General features: G+C 34.7%; 1 protein-coding gene across 1 annotated transcript in view; it reads right to left on the bottom strand.

Annotated features, from left to right (window-relative positions):
• NELL2 (neural EGFL like 2) overlaps nt 1–24264 on the bottom strand; it is a 127553-nt gene that overhangs the window by 16264 nt on the left and 87025 nt on the right. Inside the window, exons 14-17 of the mRNA XM_044677797.1 lie at nt 21973–22095; nt 9525–9620; nt 7830–7970; nt 61–254 (exon numbers count right to left, since the gene is read on the bottom strand). Coding sequence (XP_044533732.1) covers nt 61–254; nt 7830–7970; nt 9525–9620; nt 21973–22095 — 554 coding nt within the window. The remainder of the gene's footprint in view (nt 1–60; nt 255–7829; nt 7971–9524; nt 9621–21972; nt 22096–24264) is intronic.

The raw sequence follows: 24264 nt of genomic DNA, 5'->3' as shown, positions 1-24264 counted from the left end.
TATGTAATTCTTCCTAAGAAAGGAGACATAAGAATGATCAATAGTTTAGTCTATACCAACCTGACATGAACACACGGAACATCGGTCATTATCTAACACCCAAATCTGACCACTGTGTTTAACTTTTTCATTGTGAATACAATCCCCTGTGCAGTTTTTTCCATGAGGGCACCGGCAATCATAACCACCATCCAGGTTAAAGCAAATAGTATCATTGGCACAGCTGTGTCTCCCAGTACCACATTCATCAATGTCTATAGATGAGATAAAAAAAAAAGAAACAAGCTTTTAATACCTACTACAACCAATGTAAGTATTCTCCAGCCATAAAACATTCAGTTGTAAATTAATTTCTACTTTGTGATTATAAGTCTCATGTTAAATCCTGGTTTAAATAAGCAATGTCAATACTTTTGAGATTACTTTTCATATTTCAGAGGAAATCTTGTAAAGATCTATCAGGTAAAGACACAAATTTTGGTTAACAGGGTAAACCTTTAGAATTTTAAAAGTACTTATTCTATTAATCTAAGGGGTATAAAGGCTGGGAAACACTTCTCTTTGTGTGAGGGGGGGGGACATTTTTAGCCCTGTTTATTATGGAAAGCTCCTACCAAATGACATTTTAAAAAATATTTTATTTTTTCCCAATAACATGTAAGAAAAATTTTCAACAGTCATTTGAAAAAAAATGTTGATTTCCAGATTCTCTCCCTCTTTCCCTCAATCCCTCCTTCCCTCAGTTCCTCCTACCCTTCTCTCTTCTTTGAGATAGCAAACAATCTGATATATATATATATATGTATATATATATACATACATACATAAATACATACATATATACATGTAAAATATTTTCCCATATTCCACATTTCCAATTATTTTCTGGAAGAGGAGGAAAGAGGAGGAGGAAAGGGAAGGAAGGAAAGAGAGAGCAGAAAGGAGAGAGGAAAGAGAGTTTTGATCTGCATTCAGACTTCATCAGTTCTTTCTCTGAAGGCAGAACACAGATGGCATTTTTCATCATGAATCTCTGAGACTGTCTTGGATCACTGTATTGCTGAGAATAACTAGGTCATTCACAGTTCATTATAAAATATTGCTGTTACTGTGTACAGTGTTCTTCACTAAATGAAAATTTTAAATTGTTCAGATATTCTAGTTAATGTACTAGTCCCTAGTACCAAACTGTGTTTTAAGTACATGATGGAATTTTTTTCTTTCCTTTTTATTTTGGAGTTAACCTTTTTAAAATTCAACATATATTTTTTAAAATTTGGAGTTCCAAATTCTCCTCTCTTTTTTTAGCCTATTCCCAAACTGTTGAGATGGTAAGCAACATAATAACCATTATTCATGGGAAATCATGCAAAATATTTCCATAATAGCCATGTTGAAAAAAAAGCCAAGAAAAATAAAGGGAAGGAAGGAAGATAGGAAGGAAGGAAGATATGAAGGAAGGCAAGAAGGAAGAATTAGAAGGAAAATAAAGATGTTGAAAAAATGAGGACACTAATACACTGTTGGTGGAACTGCGAACTGATCCAACCATTTTGGAGAACAATCTGGAATTTATGTTCACAAAGTTAGAAGAAGTTATGTCCAGAAAGTATACCCTTAAACCTAGGTTCAAAAAGGAAAAGAACATATGTGTTCCAAAATATTTCTAGAAGCTCTTTTTGTGGTACCAAAGAACTGGAAAGGAATGCCCATCAATTAGAGAATGTCTGAACAAGTTGTGACATATTATTGTGAAGGAATACTATTGTGTCAAAAGAAATGATGAGCAGGTAAATTTTTAAAAAACATGAAAAGACCTTTATTAAATTATGAAAAGTGAAAAAAGTAGAACGAAGAGAACATTATTTAGAACTATGTAATTAATATTTGAAGAATAACTTGGGAATATCCACTTCTTTAGAAAGAACTGATAAATACAAATACAAAGGCATATATTTTTTGGCAAATGATGCCTTCTCTAATGCAGGGAGGAGAAGAACAGAGGGAAATATTTGGGAATGTGTATATAACCAAGAAGCAAACACATTAATAACATTAATCAACTGGAAGAGAAAAAATGGGAAAAAAAGAAAATTAAAATGAAATAAATAGCATAGAAGACTAGTAAACTTTACTTGGATGGACTTGAAACCTGGAATAGATTAAATAGAAACCAATGACTCTATTGGAGAGGAAATAGAACAAAATCAAAAGACTGAACAATGACAGAAAATATAAGCTATCAAAAACAACTGGCCTGAAAAACAGGTTAAGGAGAGAGGGTTTAAGAATCATTTGAGAGGGGGCAGCTGGGTAGCTCAGTGGATTGAGAGTCAGGCCTAGAGATGGGAGGTCCTAGGTTCAAATCTGACCTTAGACGCTTCTCAGCTGTGTGACCCTGGGCAAGTCACTTGACCCCCATTGCCCACCCTTACCACTTTTCCACCTAAGAGCCAATACACAGAAGTTAAGGGTTTAAAACAAACAAACAAAAAACAAAACAAAACCAAAAAAAAGAATCATTTGAGAGCAGAGCAGAGAAGAAGGCCCTTCAGGACAGAATAACCAAAACCACAGATCCAGCAAATAATAAGAGGAGCAAAATTATAGCCAATGACAGGGGGCAAAGAAGGAAAAATATGAGTAAACAACAGAAAAAGAAAAAAGAAATGATAATCAACTGCTTCTATCCAGGTAATGAACAAAAAGCAAATGGGACAAAGGAGAACAAGGAATACCAAGAAAAAATGCAGAAACTTCAGCAAATTGGACTCAGGCTTCAGAAGAACTCAAAACACAATTCAAAAAACAATTAAAAGAGGCTGAAGACAATTGGGAAAAGAACTTAAAAAGCAAAATAAGTCATCTGGAAACAGAGGCACATGAACTAAAACAGGAAAATAGTGTCTTGAAAGCCAGAACTGACCAGCTTGAAAATGAGGCAAAGAAAGTGGAAGATGACCTTCAAAGAAAAATAGAGCAGAAGGAGAAGGATGACTAAAAATCCAGGAATGAAATTTAGCTTTAAAAAATTAGAATCCAATGACTAGAAGCAAATGACTTCACAAGGCAGCAGGGGTCTATAATCAAAAGAAGGAAAAAATTGATAAAAATATAAACACCTCACTGATAAAACTATAGACCTGGAAAATAGATCCAGAAGAGATAATTTAAGAATTATTGGACTACCAGAAAATCATGACAAAAGAATAGCCTGGACATGATTCTACCGGAAATTATCCAAGACTACTGCCCTAACATTCTTGAACAAGAGGGAAAAGTGGAGATTGAAAGAATCCACAGATCACCTCCTGCATTTAATCCCCAATTGACAATTCCCAGGAATGTTATAGCCAAATTCAAGAACTACCAGACCAAGGAAAAGATACTACAAACTGCTAAGAAGAAACCATTCAGATATCCTGGAACCACAGTTAGAATAACACAGGACCTGGCTGCTTCACACTGAAGGACCAGAAGGCATGGAATATAATATTCCAGAAAGCAAGAGAACTGGGTCTACAACAAAGAATCAACTACCCAGCAAAATTAACTATATTCTTGCAGAGGAAAGTATGGTCATTTAATAAAATAGAAGACTTTCAAGCATTCCTAAGGATAAGATCCAACTTAAAGAGAAAATCTGATGCCCAAACACAGAACTCAAGAGAATCACCAAAATGTAATTAAGAAAGGGGAAAGAAATTTAAGGGACCCAGTAAGTTCAAATGATTTGTATTCCTATAAGAAAAGATGATATTGGTAACTCTTAAAATTGTTATTATCATCAGGGTAGCTAGAAAAGTGAAAGAGGTTGGAGACAGCCTCCAAGAAAATTTTTTTTAAACCCTTGTACTTCGGTGTATTGTCTCATAGGTGGAAGATTGGTAAGGGTGGGCAATGGGGGTCAAGTGACTTGCCCAGGGTCACACAGCTGGGAAGTGGCTGAGGCCGGGTTTGAACCTAGGACCTCCCGTCTCTAGGCCTGACTCTCACTCCACTGAGCTACCCAGCTGCCCCCTCCAAGAAAATTTTAATCATTACAATGGGAAGGGTCAAAAAGGTTCAAATGGAAGGAAAACCTCCAAATTCAACCATCATATTCATCATGATCATCAACATCAACAACATCATCACCACCAACATCATCAACATCATCATCATCATCATCAACATCATCATCATCAACACTGTCATCAACAACTTCAACATCATCAACATCAACAACACCATCAACATTAATGTCATTGTCAACATCAATAATACCATCAACAACAACAACAACATCAAAAGGAAAAGTTATCCATCTTTTCCTGGCCCAGGAAAGATTTTTGCATACTATGCAGAGTACTGAATGAGAGGCAAAAGACCTAAATTCTAGGCTTGAGTGTCACTATGTGTCTTTTAGGGGTAAAAAGAAAGCCTTCTTTTTCCTGGACTCAGTTTCCTCATTTATGTATGAGTGAAGCTTATCTGGACTCTGCATTAAATTAATCAATTAAATCAAAGAATAAACCAGTTGTAAACAAGTAAAAAAAAACTTTCTGTAGCATGGTAGCCAAGTTCAGAAAATAGCTTGGCCCCTTAAGTCCCTGCATGACGAGGGCACTTTGTTCCTTCTCAGGTTGGAGACATTGACTGGGTCAGCACCTTTTCATTTCTACACCTAGGAGCTCCTTGCCAATGTAATTTATGCTTAACATGTTCAGGCAAAGAGCACTTAATTAAAATGGAATAAAATATTAAATAAAAAGTAAAAAGATCCCTTATACAAACAGGTATGATTGCTCAGAGATTCTCCATGTTGTCAGAAGGAAAGAAACATTTCTTGAATATTTCACCCTATGCTCCCAACTTAAAGTCTTCTTATAGCTTTTACCATTAAGGGTCATTTCTTATTGTAGCTTTATTTTGTTTCTAACACTTGTTTTCTAAAGGGCTTTGAGGGGGGGCTGGTATCTATGACTAAGTCGATTTTCTACTGAGTTATTGTCATCTACCAGATAGCTTCTTCTATTACTTGGGCTACTTCTTCAAAGGGAGTATTATTAGATTTGGGGAAGACTACTATTCCTACAGCCATATGAGGTCTTTTGTTAACTAGGTCCATAGATACATCCAACCAGTACAGAAAAAAGTCCTTAAATTTAAGATTTTCTTTTTGACAGACTCCCTATAGTAACAGGATTTACTCCAGTCCTGCTTAATGTATGGATTGTGGTCAATGTCAATTCCTTTTAAACTTATATAAATTTCTCTCCATTTACCCAGCCAATATCTTAGTTCTTTCTCACCTATACTACTGAAATAGCCTCCCATTTGTTCTCTAAACCTCCAGTTTTTCTCCTCACCAATCTATGTTCCATTTAGTTGCCATGAATTAGTACTAAAGGATGCCAGGCCATGTCCTTCCCTACTTAGTAAACTCTTAGTGTCTCTCTCTTACTTCTATGCTTAAAAAACAAAACAAAACAAAACAAAAAACACCTTTAGTTTCTTTTGTGAGGGAAAGTCTTTCACAATGCAGTTCCTTTCTTCTTTTCCAGGTTCATTTCTCCTTCATGTTCTCTACATTCCATATGTTCTCCATATACAACATCTCTTTTCCTGTCCATCTCATAGATTTTCTCTCAGTTCTAGCATGCATTTCTACATTACTTCTACTTTTTGATATTTACAACTCCCTTCAAAGTTTAATTGCATCCTCTGGAAGAAAAAAAATACTTATCTGGGTTACTCACAGAGCTATTGCTACCTCTGAAAAAACAACTTTGCTTATATTTCATATTTAATTTTCTACATATGTGTTCTTTCCTCCTAGTAGAATACTAGTGCCAAAGAGAAAGTTTATTTTTGCTTAATAAAGACAAATTTTAAAAAAAGAAAATAAAAAAGGCATCATTTGAGATAACTATTACAAATATGAATAACATGTAAATAAGTTTTGAACAATGATACATATATAACCCAGTGGAATTGCTTGTCAGCTCCAGGAAGGGGGAAGGGAAGAGGAATGGGAAAAATCATGAACCATTTAACCATGGAAAATATTCTAAATAAATTTTAAAAAGAAGCCTGGATACTATATTTTAAGAAATCATATATGATAGCTTCTTAGATCCATTAGAATCAGAGGAAAATTGAAAGAAAGAAGATAGAAAGAGAATCCTCTGATATTCAGAGAGAAATTGAGAAAAAAGAATGTTTCATAAATATAACAGCTACTTTCCATGTCCAAGAAAAAATGCTTGCAAGCACCCAGAAAAAAAGATTTGGAAGCTTCTGGTAAAAGAGGAAATCATGAAATACAATATTCCAAATAGCAAAAGAATGAATTGCCCTTCAAGGGTGAGTATGATTCTACTATTCTCATATAATGGACAAAAAAATGAACCTTATAGAAGACATTTTTTAATACAATAGAGGATTTTTTTCCTCACAAAAGTGATAGAAGGAACTTGAGAAAGCAACATAAACAAGACAATTTTGAATATAATGTATATAAACTTATATGTTTTTATAAAAATACATGGTATACACCTATACAAAAACATACCTACAAACATATATGCACCTCACTCCAATTAGATAGTCTAAAATGACAAAAGGACAAAATGACAAATGTTGGAGGAAAAATGGTAGAAAAATGGGGACACCAATACATTGTTGGTGGAACTCTGAATTAATACAATAATTCTAGAGAGTAATATGGAATTATGGAGTTATAAAACTGTGTATATCTTTTGACCCAGAAATATCACTATTAAGTTTATTTCCTAAGGTGATCAAGACCAAAAAGAAAAGAACCTATATGTTCTAAAATACTTATAACAGCTCTGTTTATGATGACAAAGAACTGAAAACTGTTCATTAATTAGGGAATAGCTGAACAAATTGCATGTGATTGTAATGGAATACCATTGTGCCATAAGAAATGACAAACAAGATGATCACACACACAAAAAAAAACCTGGGAAATGATGCAAAGTGAATAGAACTATGAGAACATTTTACACCGTAACAACAATAATATATGGTGATCAACTATGAATGTCTTAACTATTATCAAAAAGGCAAGGATCCAGGACAAAGCCAAGGGACTCATGATGAAAAATGATATTTATCCCATAGAAAGGGAAGACCAAGTGTGAATACAGATTTAAACATACCACTCTTCATTTTATTTCCTCCGTGAATTCTTTCTCTAGTGTAAGCAAAATATGTCTTTTTTCACAAAATGACAAAGAAGGAAATGTGTATTATATGATAATATATATATATATATATATATGTAACCCATATCATATTACCTACTTTCCTGGGGAAAGGGAAGGGGAAAGAAGGGAGAGAATGTGGATTGCAAAATGTCAGAACATGAATATTAAAAAGTATAATGTAATTAATAGGCAATCTGAAATTTTTGAAAAAACAATAGCTTGAAAATGAAAAAATAAATTATTAGGAACAACTTAAAACAATACATGGTATAAAATAGAGATCTGTGGTTACATGCAGTTCCTTTTTATTTTTTAAAGCCCTCATCTTTTTCATTTTGTCTTTCCTATTTTCAATGCTCAGCACAGTGCCTGACAAATAATAGGTTCTTAATAAATGCTCATTGACTGATTAATCTAGGTAATGCTAAATTATTCTATTAGCATGTACAAATTTTGCTTTAACATGCCAAAAATAAATATCACATTGCATCTAGGTTTAAAATAGTCTATGGTTTATATCTTGAGAAAGAGATGATAAACTAAGCTTTACTAGAATGTTCATTATAAAATCATAAGAGGTCTTAGGTATTTATTTCTTTCTCTGGTACTGACCTTCACATGATTCTCCATTTGGTGAAAACATTCCATTGTCATGGTAGCCATCTCTGCACTCACAATGATACCAACCAGGCAGATTAATGCAGTTAGCACGATTATCACACTGCACAAAACCTTCTGAGCATTCATCAATGTCTAGTCATGAACAAATCAGAGAAAAAAAGGTTAAACAATAGTTATAATCCACTGAGAAGAAGTGATATGGTATGTTAGCAAAGCTTATAAATGTGATAACAATGAACCCTGAAAATGGGTTAACATACAATAAAAGTAACCATGATGATTTATATTTTTATTGTTTTAGTTATAAAATGCCTTAGACCCATTTGCTTAATGAAATAGTTGGTCAGTGCTAGGCAGTGAATATGAAGTCATAATCCCTGCCTTTAATGAGTTTACATTCTAAAGGTGGAAGAAAATACATAAAAAGAAGCTTAAAAGGGGAGAATATGAGAGAAGTCTAAAGGAGTACCCCTATGTGGGAGATGAAGAAAAACCTGACCTACTTAAATGGAAATTCTGAGAGAGAAGTTACAGAGATAATACAGAAGAATAGAGAATAAGCTTGTAAAGATTTTTTATCAGTTGCCTCAAATACACATCAATGTTGACCTTTTCAGATGCAAAGAAGCCTTTTATCCTAGAAAGAGATTCTAGCTTGGAAAGCTTAGAAGCACTTGTACCAAGAGAGTGAAGATCATCAGAAAATAATTGTCTTTTCCTGTAGAGGATTTAGTGATAGTGAGATTCATTATTTCATACATAAATTGGAGTTAGTTTTAAAGGGGTCACAGAAAAATTAAAATAGCATGTGTATGGAGCAAGAATTTAAGTTTGTACTAACAATAACCTGATGACATTTTTACTAGTGCCAAGTATGAATAACACTAGCCAATTATGAATTTTCCATAAAGTATGAGCTCAAATTTGGTGTGGTTTATGCCCTATTTCCTATCATTAGATGATGACACCTAAGGGAAAAATGAAGGCAATATATTGTATCCAGGGATTTTGATCATAATCAAATGGATATTGTAGCTGAGATAACTTCTACAAGAAAACTTTCTAGGACTCTATGTAAGCCTTGTTGCGTTAAAACAACGCCTTTAAGAAATTGTCCTTAAGTATTCACTAAGTTTAAGCTTTGTACTAATGGTCAATGAGTCATCACAATTTTACAGGAGATGGGCTCTGCATAGTGAATGTAGAATAGGGATTATGAAGTGAGAAGATCTAGTATACTCATTCATATCTTTTTTTAATCCTTACCATTCATTTTAGAATCAATACTGTATATTAGTTCCAAGGCAGAAGAGTGGTAAGGGCTAGGCAATGGGGGTTAAGTGACTTGCCCAGGGTCACACAGCTAGGAAGTACCTGAGGCTGGATCTGATTTGGTTCTAAATCCATTGAGTCATCTAGATGCCCTGTCATTCATTTCATTTTTTAGAAAATGTAACTGTGCTACTATTTGCAATTACCAGTAATAAATATCCTTAGAATGATTTCGGAGGAACTGACTAATGAATATATTTCACTAAAACTTCTCATCTCATTAAAAGCATTTTCCTATTAAGGTAACCATATGCTCTTGATAGTCTACTAGAAAACTGAATTTTTACTTTTCTTATGAGTAACCATATATTTGTGGAAAGATTTACTTTGTATAGAATAAAATTATATTCTTACCTGTTTCACAGCTATGTCCTGTGAAACCTGATGGACAGGCACATACATTGGAAGCAATACAGGTTCCTCCATTTCTACAGCCATCTTTGCAAAATGCTGAAAGAATTAAAATATCACTACTGATATGAGCTTCAAAAATCAGCATTTTCTTTGCTTTTAGTGATGTTGACACCAGCCAGAAATAATTTTGAGCATTTTGCACTTATTTAGTGATTAAGGAGGCAAGTCTGTTGAAAAAGAGCTTCAGAAATGCCATGCACAGAATTTTTAAAACTTAATTTTTTCCCTAAGGTTACAATGAAAGCCACTTTATTTATGTTTTTACTTTAACATTTTTATTATAAAACAAATTTCCATATTGGCCATTGTTGTAAGAGTACATTTGTACAAAACCAAAACCCCAAATAAAACCATAAATACACTGACATAAAAGACAGTACACTTTGATCCACATCCATCCAACTCCAACAGTTCTTCTCTGGAGGTGGGTAGCATTTCCCATCATAATTCTTTCAGGATTGTCCCAGATCATTGCACTGCTGAGAATAGCCAAGTTTTCACAGTTGATCATCGTACAGTATTACTGTTACTGTGTACAATGTTCTCCTGGTTCTGCTAATTTTGGTCTACATTGGTTCATGCATACCTTTCCAGCTTTTTCTGAAATCATCCTGTTTATCATTTCTTATAGGACAATGATATTCCATCACCAACATGTACCACAATTTGCTTAGCCATTCATCAATTAATGAACATCACCTCAATTTCTAATTCTTTGCCACAACAAAAAGAGCTGCTATAAATATTTTTGTTCAAGTCCTTTCCCCTTTTTTGTTATCACTTTGGGATACAGACCAGTAGTGTTGTTACCAGATCAAAGGGTATGCAGAGTTTTATAGCCCTTTGGGTGTCGTTTGAAATTGATCTCCATGTCTCCAGAATAGATCAGTTCACAACTCCACCAACAATGCATTAATGTCCCAATTTTCCCACATTCCCTCCAACATTTATCACTTTCCTTAATTATCATGTTGGCCAATTTGATAGGTATGAGGCAGTACCTCAATGTTGTTTTAATTTGCATTGCTCTAATCAAGAGTGATTTAAAACATTTTTTCATATGATTATTGATAGCTTTGATTTCTTCATCTGAAAATTGCTTATTTATGTCCTTTGACCAACTAGTAATTGAGGAATGACTTGTATTCTTATAAATTTGACTTAGTTCTCTATAGATTTGAGAAAATAGACCTTTATAAGAGAATTTTGTTCTAAAATGTTTTTTCCTAGTTTCTTATTTCCTTTCTAATCTTGGTTACATTGGTTTTCTTTGTATCAAAGCCTTTTAGTGTAATATAATCAAAATTATTTATTTTACTTCTTACTTTGCTTTCTCTCTCTTATTTGGTAATAAATTCTTCCCTTCTCCATAGACCTGCCAGGTAAACTATTCTATGTTCCCCTAATTTAGTTATGGTATCATTCTTTATATGTAAATCATATACCTATTTTGACCACACAAAGTTCTAGATCATATTTTTAGGATATAGAGGAGCACCTGTGACTGTGATCAGTCACAAGTGAACAAGTGATTCGATTACAGTTCTAAGGCTTAAAGAGCACTAATTCTTGTGGCTACCAGGAGGCAAGGACCCTTCCCGGGTAAAGATCATAATGAAGACCATGAGAGAAGTGACCATACCTCTCCCAGAATCATTCCACAAAAAACTAACAGACTGTGCCCCCCTCCAGAACTAGCTCTAAAAACAGAATTGTGAAAAAAGGCTAACGCTTGGGACAATACCTCCCCACACTTATGTGAGCAGATACTAACTTTAACATAAAGTTCAGAGTCATTAAATAGGCTAGAAAAATGAGTAAAGGACAAAAAAAGAACCTATCCTTTTCCAAAAATTACTATTGTGACAGAGAAAATCAAGACAAAAACTCAGAGGAAGACAATAATATGAAAAAAATCTACAAGCAAAACCTCAAAGCAAAATATAGATTATAGAAAAAATTTCTTGGAAGAGTTAACGAAAGAGATGAGTGGTAGGGGGAAAATTGAGGAAGGCAATGAGAGTGGTATAAGTAAATTATGAAAAGAGAATGAACAGATCGGAAAAAGTGGCATAAAATATTGAAGAAAATCACATCTTAAAAACAAAATTGGCCAAATGTTTTGTAAAAGGAGGCACAAAAATTCAATTAAATGTTATAATTAAAATTATCTCTAGACTGATTTTGGGGGAAGAATATGTTTATTGATTATATTACATTTATTGGTTAGGCCAGAATTATAACCGATAAAGTAATATACGTCTCCATGCCTGTGTCTCATACCTAGGAGCCACCTGAATTGCCTCAGGCAGACTGATTTTTAGGAGTTCATTATTCAGTCCCTCCCTTGAACATCCCAAAACATCTTTAATTCATAATAGTTAATTAAGAGGTGTTGAACTATTTATATTCCTAAGAACTTCATCATTATTAGGACACTTAAAAGAAGTCTACATAAATAGAGGGTATGGGTGTGAATTGATTATGTTGGGATGATTTCAAAATAATGAAGGGGGTAAGAAATAGGGATTGAGAAAAGGGAAAGGGGGAAAAATGGGAAAATTTATTTTACGTTAAAGAAGCAGACAAATAGGAGCGCTTACAGTGGAGGGGTGGGGTGGCAGATAATGCTTTAAACTCACTCTCATCAGAATTACCCCAAAGAGGGAAGAATATACATACATTCTCACACACACACACACACACACACACACACACACACACACACACTGAATTAGATATAGCAACTTATCTTACCCAACAGGGAAGTAGGAATGGGAAGGAGATAAGAGAAAAGAGTAGGTGATAAAAGGGAGGGCAGATTAAGGGAAGCAGTGGTCAGAAACTAAACAGACTTTTGAGGAGTGACAAGGTTTAAAAAAAAGGAGAAAGTAAAATGTAAGGAAATAGGATAGAGATAAATTCAGTTAATATTGATAACTATGAATTTGGATGGCATGAATTCACCCATAAAATGCAAGAAGACAACAGAATGGATTAGAAAACAGAGTCCAACAATATATTGTTTTCAAGAAACATACATGAAATGGAAAGACACAAAAAATAAGGTACTGGAATACTTTAGCTTAAGTAACAAAAATAAAAACACAGGGAGGATTCATGATCTGAAAGTACTAACAAAAATAGAACTAATTCAAATGGATAATCAGGAAAACTATATTTTGATAAAAGGTACCATAAACAATAAAGTAATATCAATACTATATATACGTGTGTGTGTGTGTGTGTGTGTGTGTGTGTGTGTGTGTGTATAATGATAAAGAATTCAAATTCTTTTTTTTAAAACCCTTACCTCCTATCTTGGAACCAAGTATTAGTTCCAAGGCAGAAGAGTGGTAAGGGCTAGGCAATGGGGGTCAAGTGACTTGCCCAAGGTTACACAGCTGGGAAGTGTCTAAGGCTTCTCTTCACTCACAAGCAGATAAATGTAACCATAAAATCAATAAGAAAGAAATTAAGGAAATTAATAGAATTTTGGAAAAGATAGATATGATCAACCTCTGGAGAAAATTTAGTGGGAATACAAAGGAATATAACTTTTTCTCAGTTGTATATCTCACCTTCACAAAAATTAACTCTGTATTAGAGCATAAAAATCTCACAACCAAGCGCATAAAAGCAGAAATATTAAATGCACTATTTTTGGACCATAATGCAATAAAATTAAATTCAATGAAAGGTCTTGGAAGCATAGATTAAAACTTAATTGGAAGCTAAATAATCTCATTTCTAAGGAATGAGTGTGTCAAAGAACAAAGAATAGAAACAATCAATTTCATTAAAGATAATAACAATAATCTAACAACATACTAAAATTTGTGGGATATAGCCAAAGCAGTGGTTAGGAGAAAATTTATATCTCCAAATGCTTACATAAAAAAAGCCGATGAATTGGGCATGAAATTAAAATTTTTAGTCCCCATTTAAATGCCAAAATAAAAATCCTGAAAATTAAAGGAGAGATAGATGGCACAGTGTATAGAGTGCTAAATTTGAAGTCAGGGAGATTCAGCTGAGTTCAAATCTGGAATTAGAACATTTACTAGCTCTGTGTCCCTGGGCAAGTCATTTAAACCTGTTTCTCTCAGTTTCCTCATCAACAAAATATGCTGAAGAAGGAAGTTCATTCCACTATCTTTGTTAAGACCATTTCAACTGAATAACAACAGAATTTTTATAGAATGAAAATTTTTTTCTTGATTAATTTATCTATACCCAAGCCACCAACTACCATTTCTGTATAGATTATTCCCCAAACACTAGAGCTAACAAATTATTTTCCCCCAACTGGAGTTCCAGATTTTTAACTTCCTGCTAGATATCCCCAAACTAAAATGCCTCAGCTCATTTTCTCCTCTGCAAAAAAACATTTCCCCTCTAATTTTACCTCCATAGTATCTGAAAATGTATTGTATCACCCTGAGAGAGCATAAGCTTCTTGAAGTCAGGACCTATCTCACTTTTGCATTTTATTGCCATTATACAGCACTTAGTTTGTGCTTAATTAATACCTGTTGGATGATTGGCTTAATCTATCCCTTCCTCTATCATTACTGTACCCACCCTAGTTCAGATCTCCATATCTTCTCACCTAGATTATGATAGGACCTGTCTGGCTTCTCTTCCTAGCTTTAGGAAAGCAAATAAATATACTTGTTTTGGTTTGTGTAAGTTTCAAAGCCCTGGGTTTGAATCCAAACTATTAACAGTTATTATTTATATGATCCTGGACAAGTCACTTCAACTCAGTGTTTCTGTACTATAAAATGTGGATAATAATACTTGCATTATTAACCTCACAGGATTGTTGGAAAGTATTTTTATAAAAGTTCAAAGTTTTATGTGTACTGTAACTACAACTTTCTATTAGTCAGTCCCTTCTTCAGTCAATTATCTAAGACAATCCTAAAGGATTTAAGATGAAAAATGCTATCCACCTCCAAAGAAAGGGCTGATGGAGTCTGAATGCAGATCAAATTAGATGTTTCTTCTCTTTCTTTTCTTCATGGATGTGTGTGTTCTCTTTCAAAATATGATGAATAGACTTCCTGGTTAAGATGGCGGCAGGGTAAAAAGCAGTTGATTCACCTCTCCTAACTGAAACATATAGGACTCCTCAAGAAGACATAAGAACAAATCCAGAGGAACGAAGGGACCCCATAACAGGGCACAGCATTGGAGGTAGGTGGAATCGGGGCATCTCCATGCTATAAAGAGGTGAAACAACTCTCACTAAAACGTGAGCTGAGCAACCCCCTCCCACACACCACACCACCTACAGTGCCAAAGCCAGGGCACAAGAGTTAGAGCAAGTTTGGGGCACGCATTAAGTCCCTGGCAACTACCTGGGGTCACCAGGGCCTGCCCCTGAGAGCAGCAAGACTTAAGACCCCAAGAGGCTAAAGAACACGTGGACTTTGAACACAGACCCTGAGCACAGGTGCGAGTGTGGACATGGACACAAGTGCAGATACGGATCCTGAGCTCAGGCGAGGACTCGGATCCTGAGCACAGGCGTGGTCCTGAAGTGGGGACCCAGTGCAGAGGGGTGCATGACTGTGGAAGCAGCACCCTGAGACTGTTAAAGGAGCCTTGGACAGAGGAACAAGCAAGGGGACCATCAGGAGGCTTGACTCTGAGAACAAACTAGACCTGAGATCTCATGAGCCTAAAAAATGCAGACAGACCCTGAGTGTGAGGATAAACCTGAGAGGGCGCAGGGCTAACAATGGCAAGCCAGAGACAAGAACCCCAAAAGAGAAAGATCATCAAGAAGAAATCTGTAACACTCGACAACTTTTACACAGATAAAATGCACACAACAGACCAAACAGCAGAGGAGAACAAACAAGTAATAATATCCAAACATTCCCAAAATAATGAAAACTGGCCACAAGCTACTGAAGAGTTCAAATCTAAGATGATGAGAAAGATGGAAGAGATTTGGCGAGAGAAGTGGGAAATAGCTCAAAAGGAAATTAACAGGTTAGAAGACAGAAACTCCCAATTGGAGAAAGATGCCCCAAAATCAAATGAAATGGTAAGCAAATTGGAAACCAAAATCTGGCAAGAAAATAACAGTTTAAGAGGCAGAATTTCACAATTGGAAAGTGAGGCAAGTAAATTGAAGACCAGAAATGACCAGATTGAAAGGGAAAACCAAAAGATTATAGCTGAAAACCAGTCCCTAAAGGCTAGAATTGAGCAATTAGAAGCTAATGATCTCTCAAGGCAGCAAGAACAAATAAAACAAAGTCAAAAGACTGATAAAATAGAAGGAAACATAAAATATCTCAATGAGAAAGTGACAGACCAAGAAAACAGGTTCTAGAAGAGACAATCTGAGAATCATTGGTCTTCCTGAAAAAGCAGAAATTAATAGAAATTTGGACTCCATACTAAAAGAAATTATTCAGCAAAATTGCCCTGAAGTTCTACAACAAGAGGGCAATATAGACATTGAAAGGATCCATAGATCACCCTCTACACTAGACCCAGAAAAGACAACCCCCAGGAATATAATAGCCAAATTTAAGAACTTCCAAGTAAAAGAAAGAATTTTACAAGAAGCCATAAAGAGACAATTCAGATATCAAGGAGCACCAATCAGGATCACAAAGGATCTGGCAGCATTCACACTAAAAGACAGCAAGGCTTGGAATATGATATACAGAAAGGCAAGAGAACTGGGTCTACAACCAAGGATCACCTACCCATCAAAACTGACTATATACTTCCAGGGGAAAGTTTGGGCATTCAGCAAGATAGAAGATTTCCAAATATTTTCACAGAAAAGACCAGGACTAAATGGAAAGTTCAATATCCAAAAACAAAAACCAAGAGAAACATGAAAAGGTAAATAAGAAACAGAGGGGAAAGAAAGAAAACTCATATTTTTTAAATTTGCCTCTTTAAGAGCTTTAATAAGATCTAATTATTTGTATTCCTATGTGGAGAAATGTTATGTATAATTCTCTGCAAGGAACTCTATTCATTATTATAGTATTCACTTTTATAGTAATTAGAAGAATTATTCATAGAGAGGGGTTGGAATACTAAATGGTCTAAGATGATATGGGGGGTGGGAAAGAGGGAGATGAATAGTAGAGGACACCAAGAGAAACTTGAATGAATAAGAAAAATAGGATATTCTGTTACACACAAAGAGGGCATGGGAAGGGTTGGGGATGAATACTATTATAATAAGGAGAGGAAGAGAGCATTAAGAGATAATATTTAAACCTTACTCTCAGTGTAATTAACTCTTAGAGGGAAGAGTAGCTTTATCCATTGGGATATAAAACTCTATCTAACCCTACTGAGAAAGTCAGAAGGGATAAACCAAAGGGAGCAGGGGAGTGGGGAGGTCAAAAAAGGTAGGGGAGAAGAAGGGGGAGGGAATGCATTAGGCCTTAAAAATAAAAAGAGGGGAGGGGGTAGAAAGAGTAGTAAATCAAGGGAGGGGACAAGGGTTACTGGCTTAAAGCAAACCACTGGTTTAAAAGGAAATAGTGTAAGAAGAAGGGGTAGAACTAGGAGAGGATACCAAAATGTCAGTGAATACACAACTGATAATTATAACTCTGAATGTGAATGGCATGAACTCGCCCATAAAAAGGAAGCAAATAGCAGAGTGGATTAGAAACCAAAATCCTACCATATGTTGTCTACAAGAAACACATATGCGGCAGGTGGACATACACAGGTTTAAGGTAAAGGGCTTGAGCAAAATCCTTTGGGCCTCAAATGAGAAAAAAAGGTAGAAGTAGCAATTATGATGTCTGACAAAGCCAAAGTAAAAATAGATATGATTAAATAAGACAGGGAAGGTCATTACATCCTGATTAAAGGCAGTATAGACAATGAGGAAATAACATTGCTCAATACATATGTACCAAATGGCATAGCAACCAGATTCGCAAAGGAGAAACTGGCAGATCTTAAGAAGGAAATAGATAGTAAAACCATACTAGTGGGAGATCTAAATATTCCTCTTTCAGATCTAGATAAATCAAACCAAAAAATAAATAAGAAAGAGGTAAGAGAGGTGAATGAAGTCCTAGAAAAATTAGATTTAATTGATATGTGGAGAAAAATAAATAGGGACAAAAAGGAATACACCTTCTTTTCAGCCTCACATGGTACATTCACAAGATTGATCATGTAATAGGGCATAGAAACATTGCAAACAAATGCAAAAGGAGGTAAACCAATTGTATAAAAAATCAAGCCATTCCCCAATTGATAAATGGACAAGAGACATGAATAGGCAATTTTCAGATAAAGAAATCAAAATTATCAATAAGCACATGAGAAAGTGTTCTAAATCTCTAATAATTAGAGAAATGCAAATCAAAACAACTCTGAGGTATCACCTCACACCAAGCAGATTGGCTAAAATGAAAGAAGGGGAGAGTAATGAATGCTGGAGGGGATGTGGCAAAAGTAGGACATTGATACATTGCTGGTGGAGTTGTGAACTGATCCATCCATTCTGGCTGGCAATTTTGAACTATGCTCAAAGGGCTATAAAAGAATGCCTGCCCTTTGATCCAGACATACCATTGTTGGGGTTGTACCCCAAAGTGATCATAGATAAACAGACTTATGTGAAAATATTTATAGCTGTGCTTTTTGTGGTGGCAAAAAACTGGAAAATGAGGGTATGTCCTTCAATTGGGGAATGGCTGAACAAATTGTGGTATATGCTGGTGATTGGAATACTATTGTGCTCAAAGGAATAATAAACTGGAGGAATTCCATGTGAACTGGAAAGACGTCCAGGAACTGATGCAGTGTGAAAGGAGCAGAGCCAGAAGAACATTGTAAACAGAGACCAATACACTGTGGTAAAATAGAATGTAATGAACTTCTGTACTAGCAGCAATGCAATGACCCAGGACAGTTCTGAGGGATTTATGGAAAAGAACGCTATCCCCATTCAGAGGAAGAACTACAGGAGTGGAAACAGAAGAAAAACAATTGCTTGAACACATGGGTTGTGGTGGACATGATTGGGGATGTAGACTCGAAACTACCACACCAATGCAACTATCAACAATTTGGAAATAGGTCTTGATCAATGACACATGTTAAAACCAGTGGAAATACCCATCAGCCATGGGGGGGAATTTAGGGGGTAAAAGGGAAAGTAAGAGCATGAATTATGTAACTATGTTAACTTTTCTAAAAAATAAATATTAATAAATATTTAAAAAAAGAATATAAGCTCAGTGAGGGCAGTTAATTAAATCAATTTTTTAACCCTTGTACTTTGGTGTATTGTCTCATAGGTGGAAGATTGGTAAGGGTGGGCAATGGGGGTCAAGTGACTTGCCCAGGGTCACACAGCTGGGAAGTGGCTGAGGCCGGGTTTGATTAAATCAATTTTTAAAATATTGTTTTTTAATTACATATAGGTCTACCATGTGATGGGTGGGCACTATGGAACTAGGAACATAGAGGCAAAAATTATAGAGTCCCTGATATCAAGGAAGTTTCATTCTATCATGGAAATCAATATGCACACATCCAAATATATACAAATTAATTACACTATATTTGTGGAGGAGGCAGTAGGAGCTTTGGAAATCAAGAAAAGCTTCATATAGACCCCAAAATAATACATTTGGAGCTTGAAGGGTCCTTGTGGTCTATTGAGCCCAACCTGCTCATTTTATATTTGAGGACATAAAAACATGGAGAAGATAAGTGAATTGACTGGCATCACAAAGCTTGTCTGTGTCTGAGACTCAGATTTTCCTGATTCCACCTAAAAAGCAGAGTATGCCTCTTATAGGGTATAATGTATGAAAGAATAGAGGTGGATTGTTATACATCAGGAACAGTAAGAAGACCAGTTTAGATGTGAAATATATGTGAAAGAGTGTAATATATAGAATACCTAAATTCAAGGTCTAGCTCGGTCATTTCTCAGTTTTGTGACTCTGGGAGAGTCCTGAGCAGGAAAGAGTATGATGTAATGGAAAGAGCACTAGTTTTGGAATCAATAGGTTCAAATCCTACATCTGACATTTACTACTTTCATAAAATTGAGCAAATAATTGGTCTTCCCAAAAAATATTATTTGCAAAACAAGGTTCCCAGATAAATGCAAGGGACTCATGACTTAAAAAAACAAACACACAAAAGAAATTGTTGAAATCTGATTGCAGATCAAAGTATGCCATCATTCACTTTATGTCTTTCATGTGTTTTTAAATTTATTTTCTTTCTTTTATTTTAAATAATTTCCACACTAAGTATTCCAAAGTCATATGATTCATGTTGTCTTTCTCCTTTCTTCCCTCCCCATTTCTGGAGTTGACAAGCAATTCAATCTGGGTTACTTGTGTATTATCATGCAAAACATATTTCCTTATTATTCATTTTTGTAACTGAATAATCTTATAAAACCAAAACCCCAGATCATATACTCAAATAGTCAAGTGATAAATCATATGCTTTCGTGTGTATTTATACTCCCACAGTTCTTTCTCTGAATGTGGATAGTGTTCGTTTTTATAGGTCCCTCGGGGTTGTCCTGGATCATTGCATTGCTGCTAGTAGAGAAGTCTATTACTTTTGATCGTTCCACAATATTGCTATTACTTTGTATAATGTTCTCCTGGTTCTGCTCATTTCTCTCTATATTAGATCACATAAGTCTTTTCAATTCTTTTCAAAACCATCCTGCTCAGCATTCTTTATAACATAATAGTATTCAATCACCATCATATACCTTTCATGAGTTGTTTTTTTTTTTATTGTATAGGTGATATATGTCTTCAGGCACAAAATGAGGAATATAGAAATATGCATTGCATGAAAGCACTGAAAAACTTATTTCAGATTATTTACTATCCAGGAGAAGGGGAAAGAGGGAGGGAGAGAATCTGAATTGCAAAATATCAGAAAACAATTGTCAACAATTGTTTTACACGTAATTGAAAAAAATAAAATTTAATTTAAAAATGGGCTTTCACTTTCATGAAGTATGAAATAAAGTGACCGGACTTGAAAAAAAACATGATGAATATAGAAATGCTTCATATAATAGTTTATGTATAACCAGTGGTAAATTGTTTACCAGCTCATGGAGTGGGGAGAGAATATGAAACTCAAAATGTTAGAAAATGAATTCCAAAAATTGTTTTTAAGTGTTACGTGGGGGAAAAAACACTATGGACTCACTTTTTTACAATAACAGTAGTCATACCAATAAAGTTTACCTCCTCCCTACAAATCCTCACTAATAATTTCACTATAGCATTTACTATATAGTGTAGGTGGGTTTGTTAGTTATGTATAGCATTTTTGAGTCTATCCATCTCCTATTGGACTCTAAGCTACTCTGAGATTAAAAAAACCCGAAAACTTCTGTTTCTTATGCATTTTATCTAATATCTTACCCTAAACAGTGGATACTTAGTAAATTCTGATTTCTCTCCTGACCACTGTGGTCAGCCTTCAACCTGAATATTTATCCTCCAGAAATAATTCACTATTTGCTTTTACACATTCTTTTTGATGTTAAATTTCTATGTAAAATAATAAAACTATTGTTTACATTTTTCACTAAGATTATCACTTTCCATCTATATTTGGGATTAGGATTCTGAATTAACTAGTACCTATCAGCCACATAGCTCCTATCTTTTCCCATATCTACCTAAATAATAAAAATCTTGATTTTTTTTAATCCTATGTAATCTCATCTGAGTTAAGTCCCAGGTCAAAGAAAAAAATATTGCTAGTTTGTTTATATCACAATCTCAATTCTTTTGCTTATTCATATGATGACATCCAATTTTTCAGTTTACAGAGTCATAGGGAATGTTAGCTATGGTTTACAAATCAATTTGAAGAGAAAAACTTTTACTCGAAATAATTTTTAAAAATATTATTATTAGAGTATTTTAAATCTCCAGCTTATCCTACTCCTATCAAAGTAAATAATCCTTTTTCTATCCTGATGTGTTCTAATTTGCATACGGTTTATAATTCTATAAGGAAAACTGTGGATTTTAGAGTTTTCCAAAAATATATGAAAAATAGCCATGTAACTCTACTTTGAGAAATACTAGAGCATTCATCAGAATTGACATTTTTGACGTGACTTATAATGAAAGGCATTAATAAAGAGGAGTCTACTCTCAGGGGAGGTAGAATTTGTCATTTGAAATGCATCACCTTTGATGAAAATATTGGTAATTAGGTTTTAAAGCTTAAAATCATATATACATCTATATGGAAATAAGGAGTCATTGCCAAAATTTTGTATTATGAGCTCTATTTTGTACTCCCTACATCTTCCACAGAAGCCCTCTAAAGTTAACTGACTAAAGTACTTTGTGTTTTGCTTTACCTTTACATGTGGTTCCATTTCCTATATAGCCAGGGTTACAGACACAATTATGCCCTCCAACAGTGTTGAAGCATATTGCATTTTTGTCACAGCTGTGCTGATTTGTGATACATTCATCATGCTCTGAAAGTGTAAAAAATAAATTATCATTAAAGATTGAGTGTGAAAAATATTTCCAGGTAATAAAACTTCCCCTGTTAAATCATTATTTTGCCAAATGTGTAGGTTAAAGGACACAGTCACTAAAATCACATTCTTAACCTCTTCAGAGGAGGAACCTTTTGAAGAATCTAATCGATTATCATCAATTAATTAGAAGCCCATAAAGTTTCAGAAGAATTTTCTGCTTGATATTAGGGGAAATGATTTAACTTTTAGTGCCATTCATATGTAAAATGAGGGGTGGTAGATTTAAGAATCCTCAAGCAGAAATTGTAGCATCACTTGTCAGAGATGATGTTATTTAGGAATTCCTGTTGGACTTGTTGGTCAAAGCTCTGAAGATTCTCTATGTTCTTCTAAATTCTTGTTCTTATCTAGTAATTGTCTAAATGTAAGATATATCCCATAATCCTATAGGTGAAAGTCAACAAAAATTATTTTATTATTCTTAAGAATATGTGGGGAGGGGGGTAGTTACTCTTAACCTCATGATTTAGTTTCCCTTTTACTCATTTCCCCAGAAAATGTACTGTTAGGCCTCAGAGAAAAACTCCCATTCCTGAGCCTGTGAATTACATCCCTTGTATTTCTTTCACTTTTAAAGTGATATTTTTTTAAATGCAGAAATTGCTATGTTGTTTTTATTTTTCCATTTGTTGAGCAAATCCCACCTCGAAAGTTATCTTCCAATAGTCTTGTGAAAATATTAAAATCATCTAAAATTCCTTGAATCAATCAATATTCATTAAGTACCTATATGACAGGAACAGGGCTAAAGTGCTGCAGATAAAAAAGGCATCAAAAGACAATCTTTGCCCTTAGTGAGTTTACAATCTAATGGGGGAGATGGCATACAAACAAATACAGGTATTCCTTCCACATCTCAACTTTCCCTGTCACAGTTTTTTTTTAACCTTTGTACTTCGGTGTATTGTCTCATAGGTGGAAGATTGGTAAGGGTGGGCAATGGGGGTCAAGTGACTTGCCCAGGGTCACACAGCTGGGAAGTGGCTGAGGCCGGGTTTGAACCTAGGACCTCCTGTCTCTAGGCCTGACTCTCACTCCACTGAGCTACCCAGCTGCCCCACCTGTCACAGTTTTGATACATCCAGGGTCAGCATAAGAAATTAAATGGGAATTTTGGAGAAGTTTTGCAGGAGCTACAAATGATACATAAAGGCCAACAGACCAAATAAAAAAAATTTAGAAATTATATAGTGCATGACCAAATATCTAATCCAAATTTTACAATAAGGTACTGTAAATATCCTACAAAAGAAAAAAGAAAAAATTCCTACTTTTTCTCTGGTATGAAGGGAGGACCAAAAAGTTTTACAGAGATTTTTCAGCAGGGAGCACCACACTTCTAGCTCCAATGATATGGAAGGGATACCTGTATATATAAAGTGAACTATATACAGGATGAATAGGAAATAATTAAAAGAGGGAAGGTTTTAGGAATTCTTTCCATACAAGGTGGGATTTTTATTGGGACTTAAAGGAAGTAGGGAAGTCAGTAGTCAGAGAAGAGAAGGGAAAGCATTCCATGGCATGGATGACAGCAACAAAAAAAAACAAATGTTCCAACCTGAGAGAATGTACTAAAGGATGTAACAAAATTCAAAGATGTCAGGAATTGTCACTATCTTATAAAAACTACTGGAAAAACTAGAAAGTTATCTGAAAGAAACTAGGTATAGACCAATATCTCACATCATACAAGATAAGCTCAAAATGGATATATAATTTTTAAAAAATGATATCATAAGGAAATCAGGAGAGCACAGAAAAAATTATTTATTATATAAATGGATGGTGAAGAGTTCATGACAAAAAAGAGCATCATAGGAGGCAAAATGGGTAATTTTGATCATATTAAATTAAACGGTTTTGCATAAACAAAACCAATGAAGCTAAGGTCGGAAGAAAAAGAGTAAACTCTCTGTGTGTTTGTGTGTGTGTGTGTGTGTGTGTGTGTGTATTTTACAGTTAGTTTCTCTGTTAAAAGTCTCATTTCTCAAATATGTAGAGAACTGAGGCAATTTTTTTTATTTTTTTATTTTTTTTAACCTTTCACTTCTGGGTATTGGCTCCTAGGTGGAAGAGTGGTAAGGGTGGGCAATGGGGGTT

Source organism: Gracilinanus agilis, chromosome 5 (assembly GCF_016433145.1).
Source record: "Gracilinanus agilis isolate LMUSP501 chromosome 5, AgileGrace, whole genome shotgun sequence".
NCBI classification, from domain to species: Eukaryota; Metazoa; Chordata; class Mammalia; order Didelphimorphia; family Didelphidae; genus Gracilinanus; species Gracilinanus agilis.
This window is presented reverse-complemented; position numbering and strand designations above follow the sequence as displayed.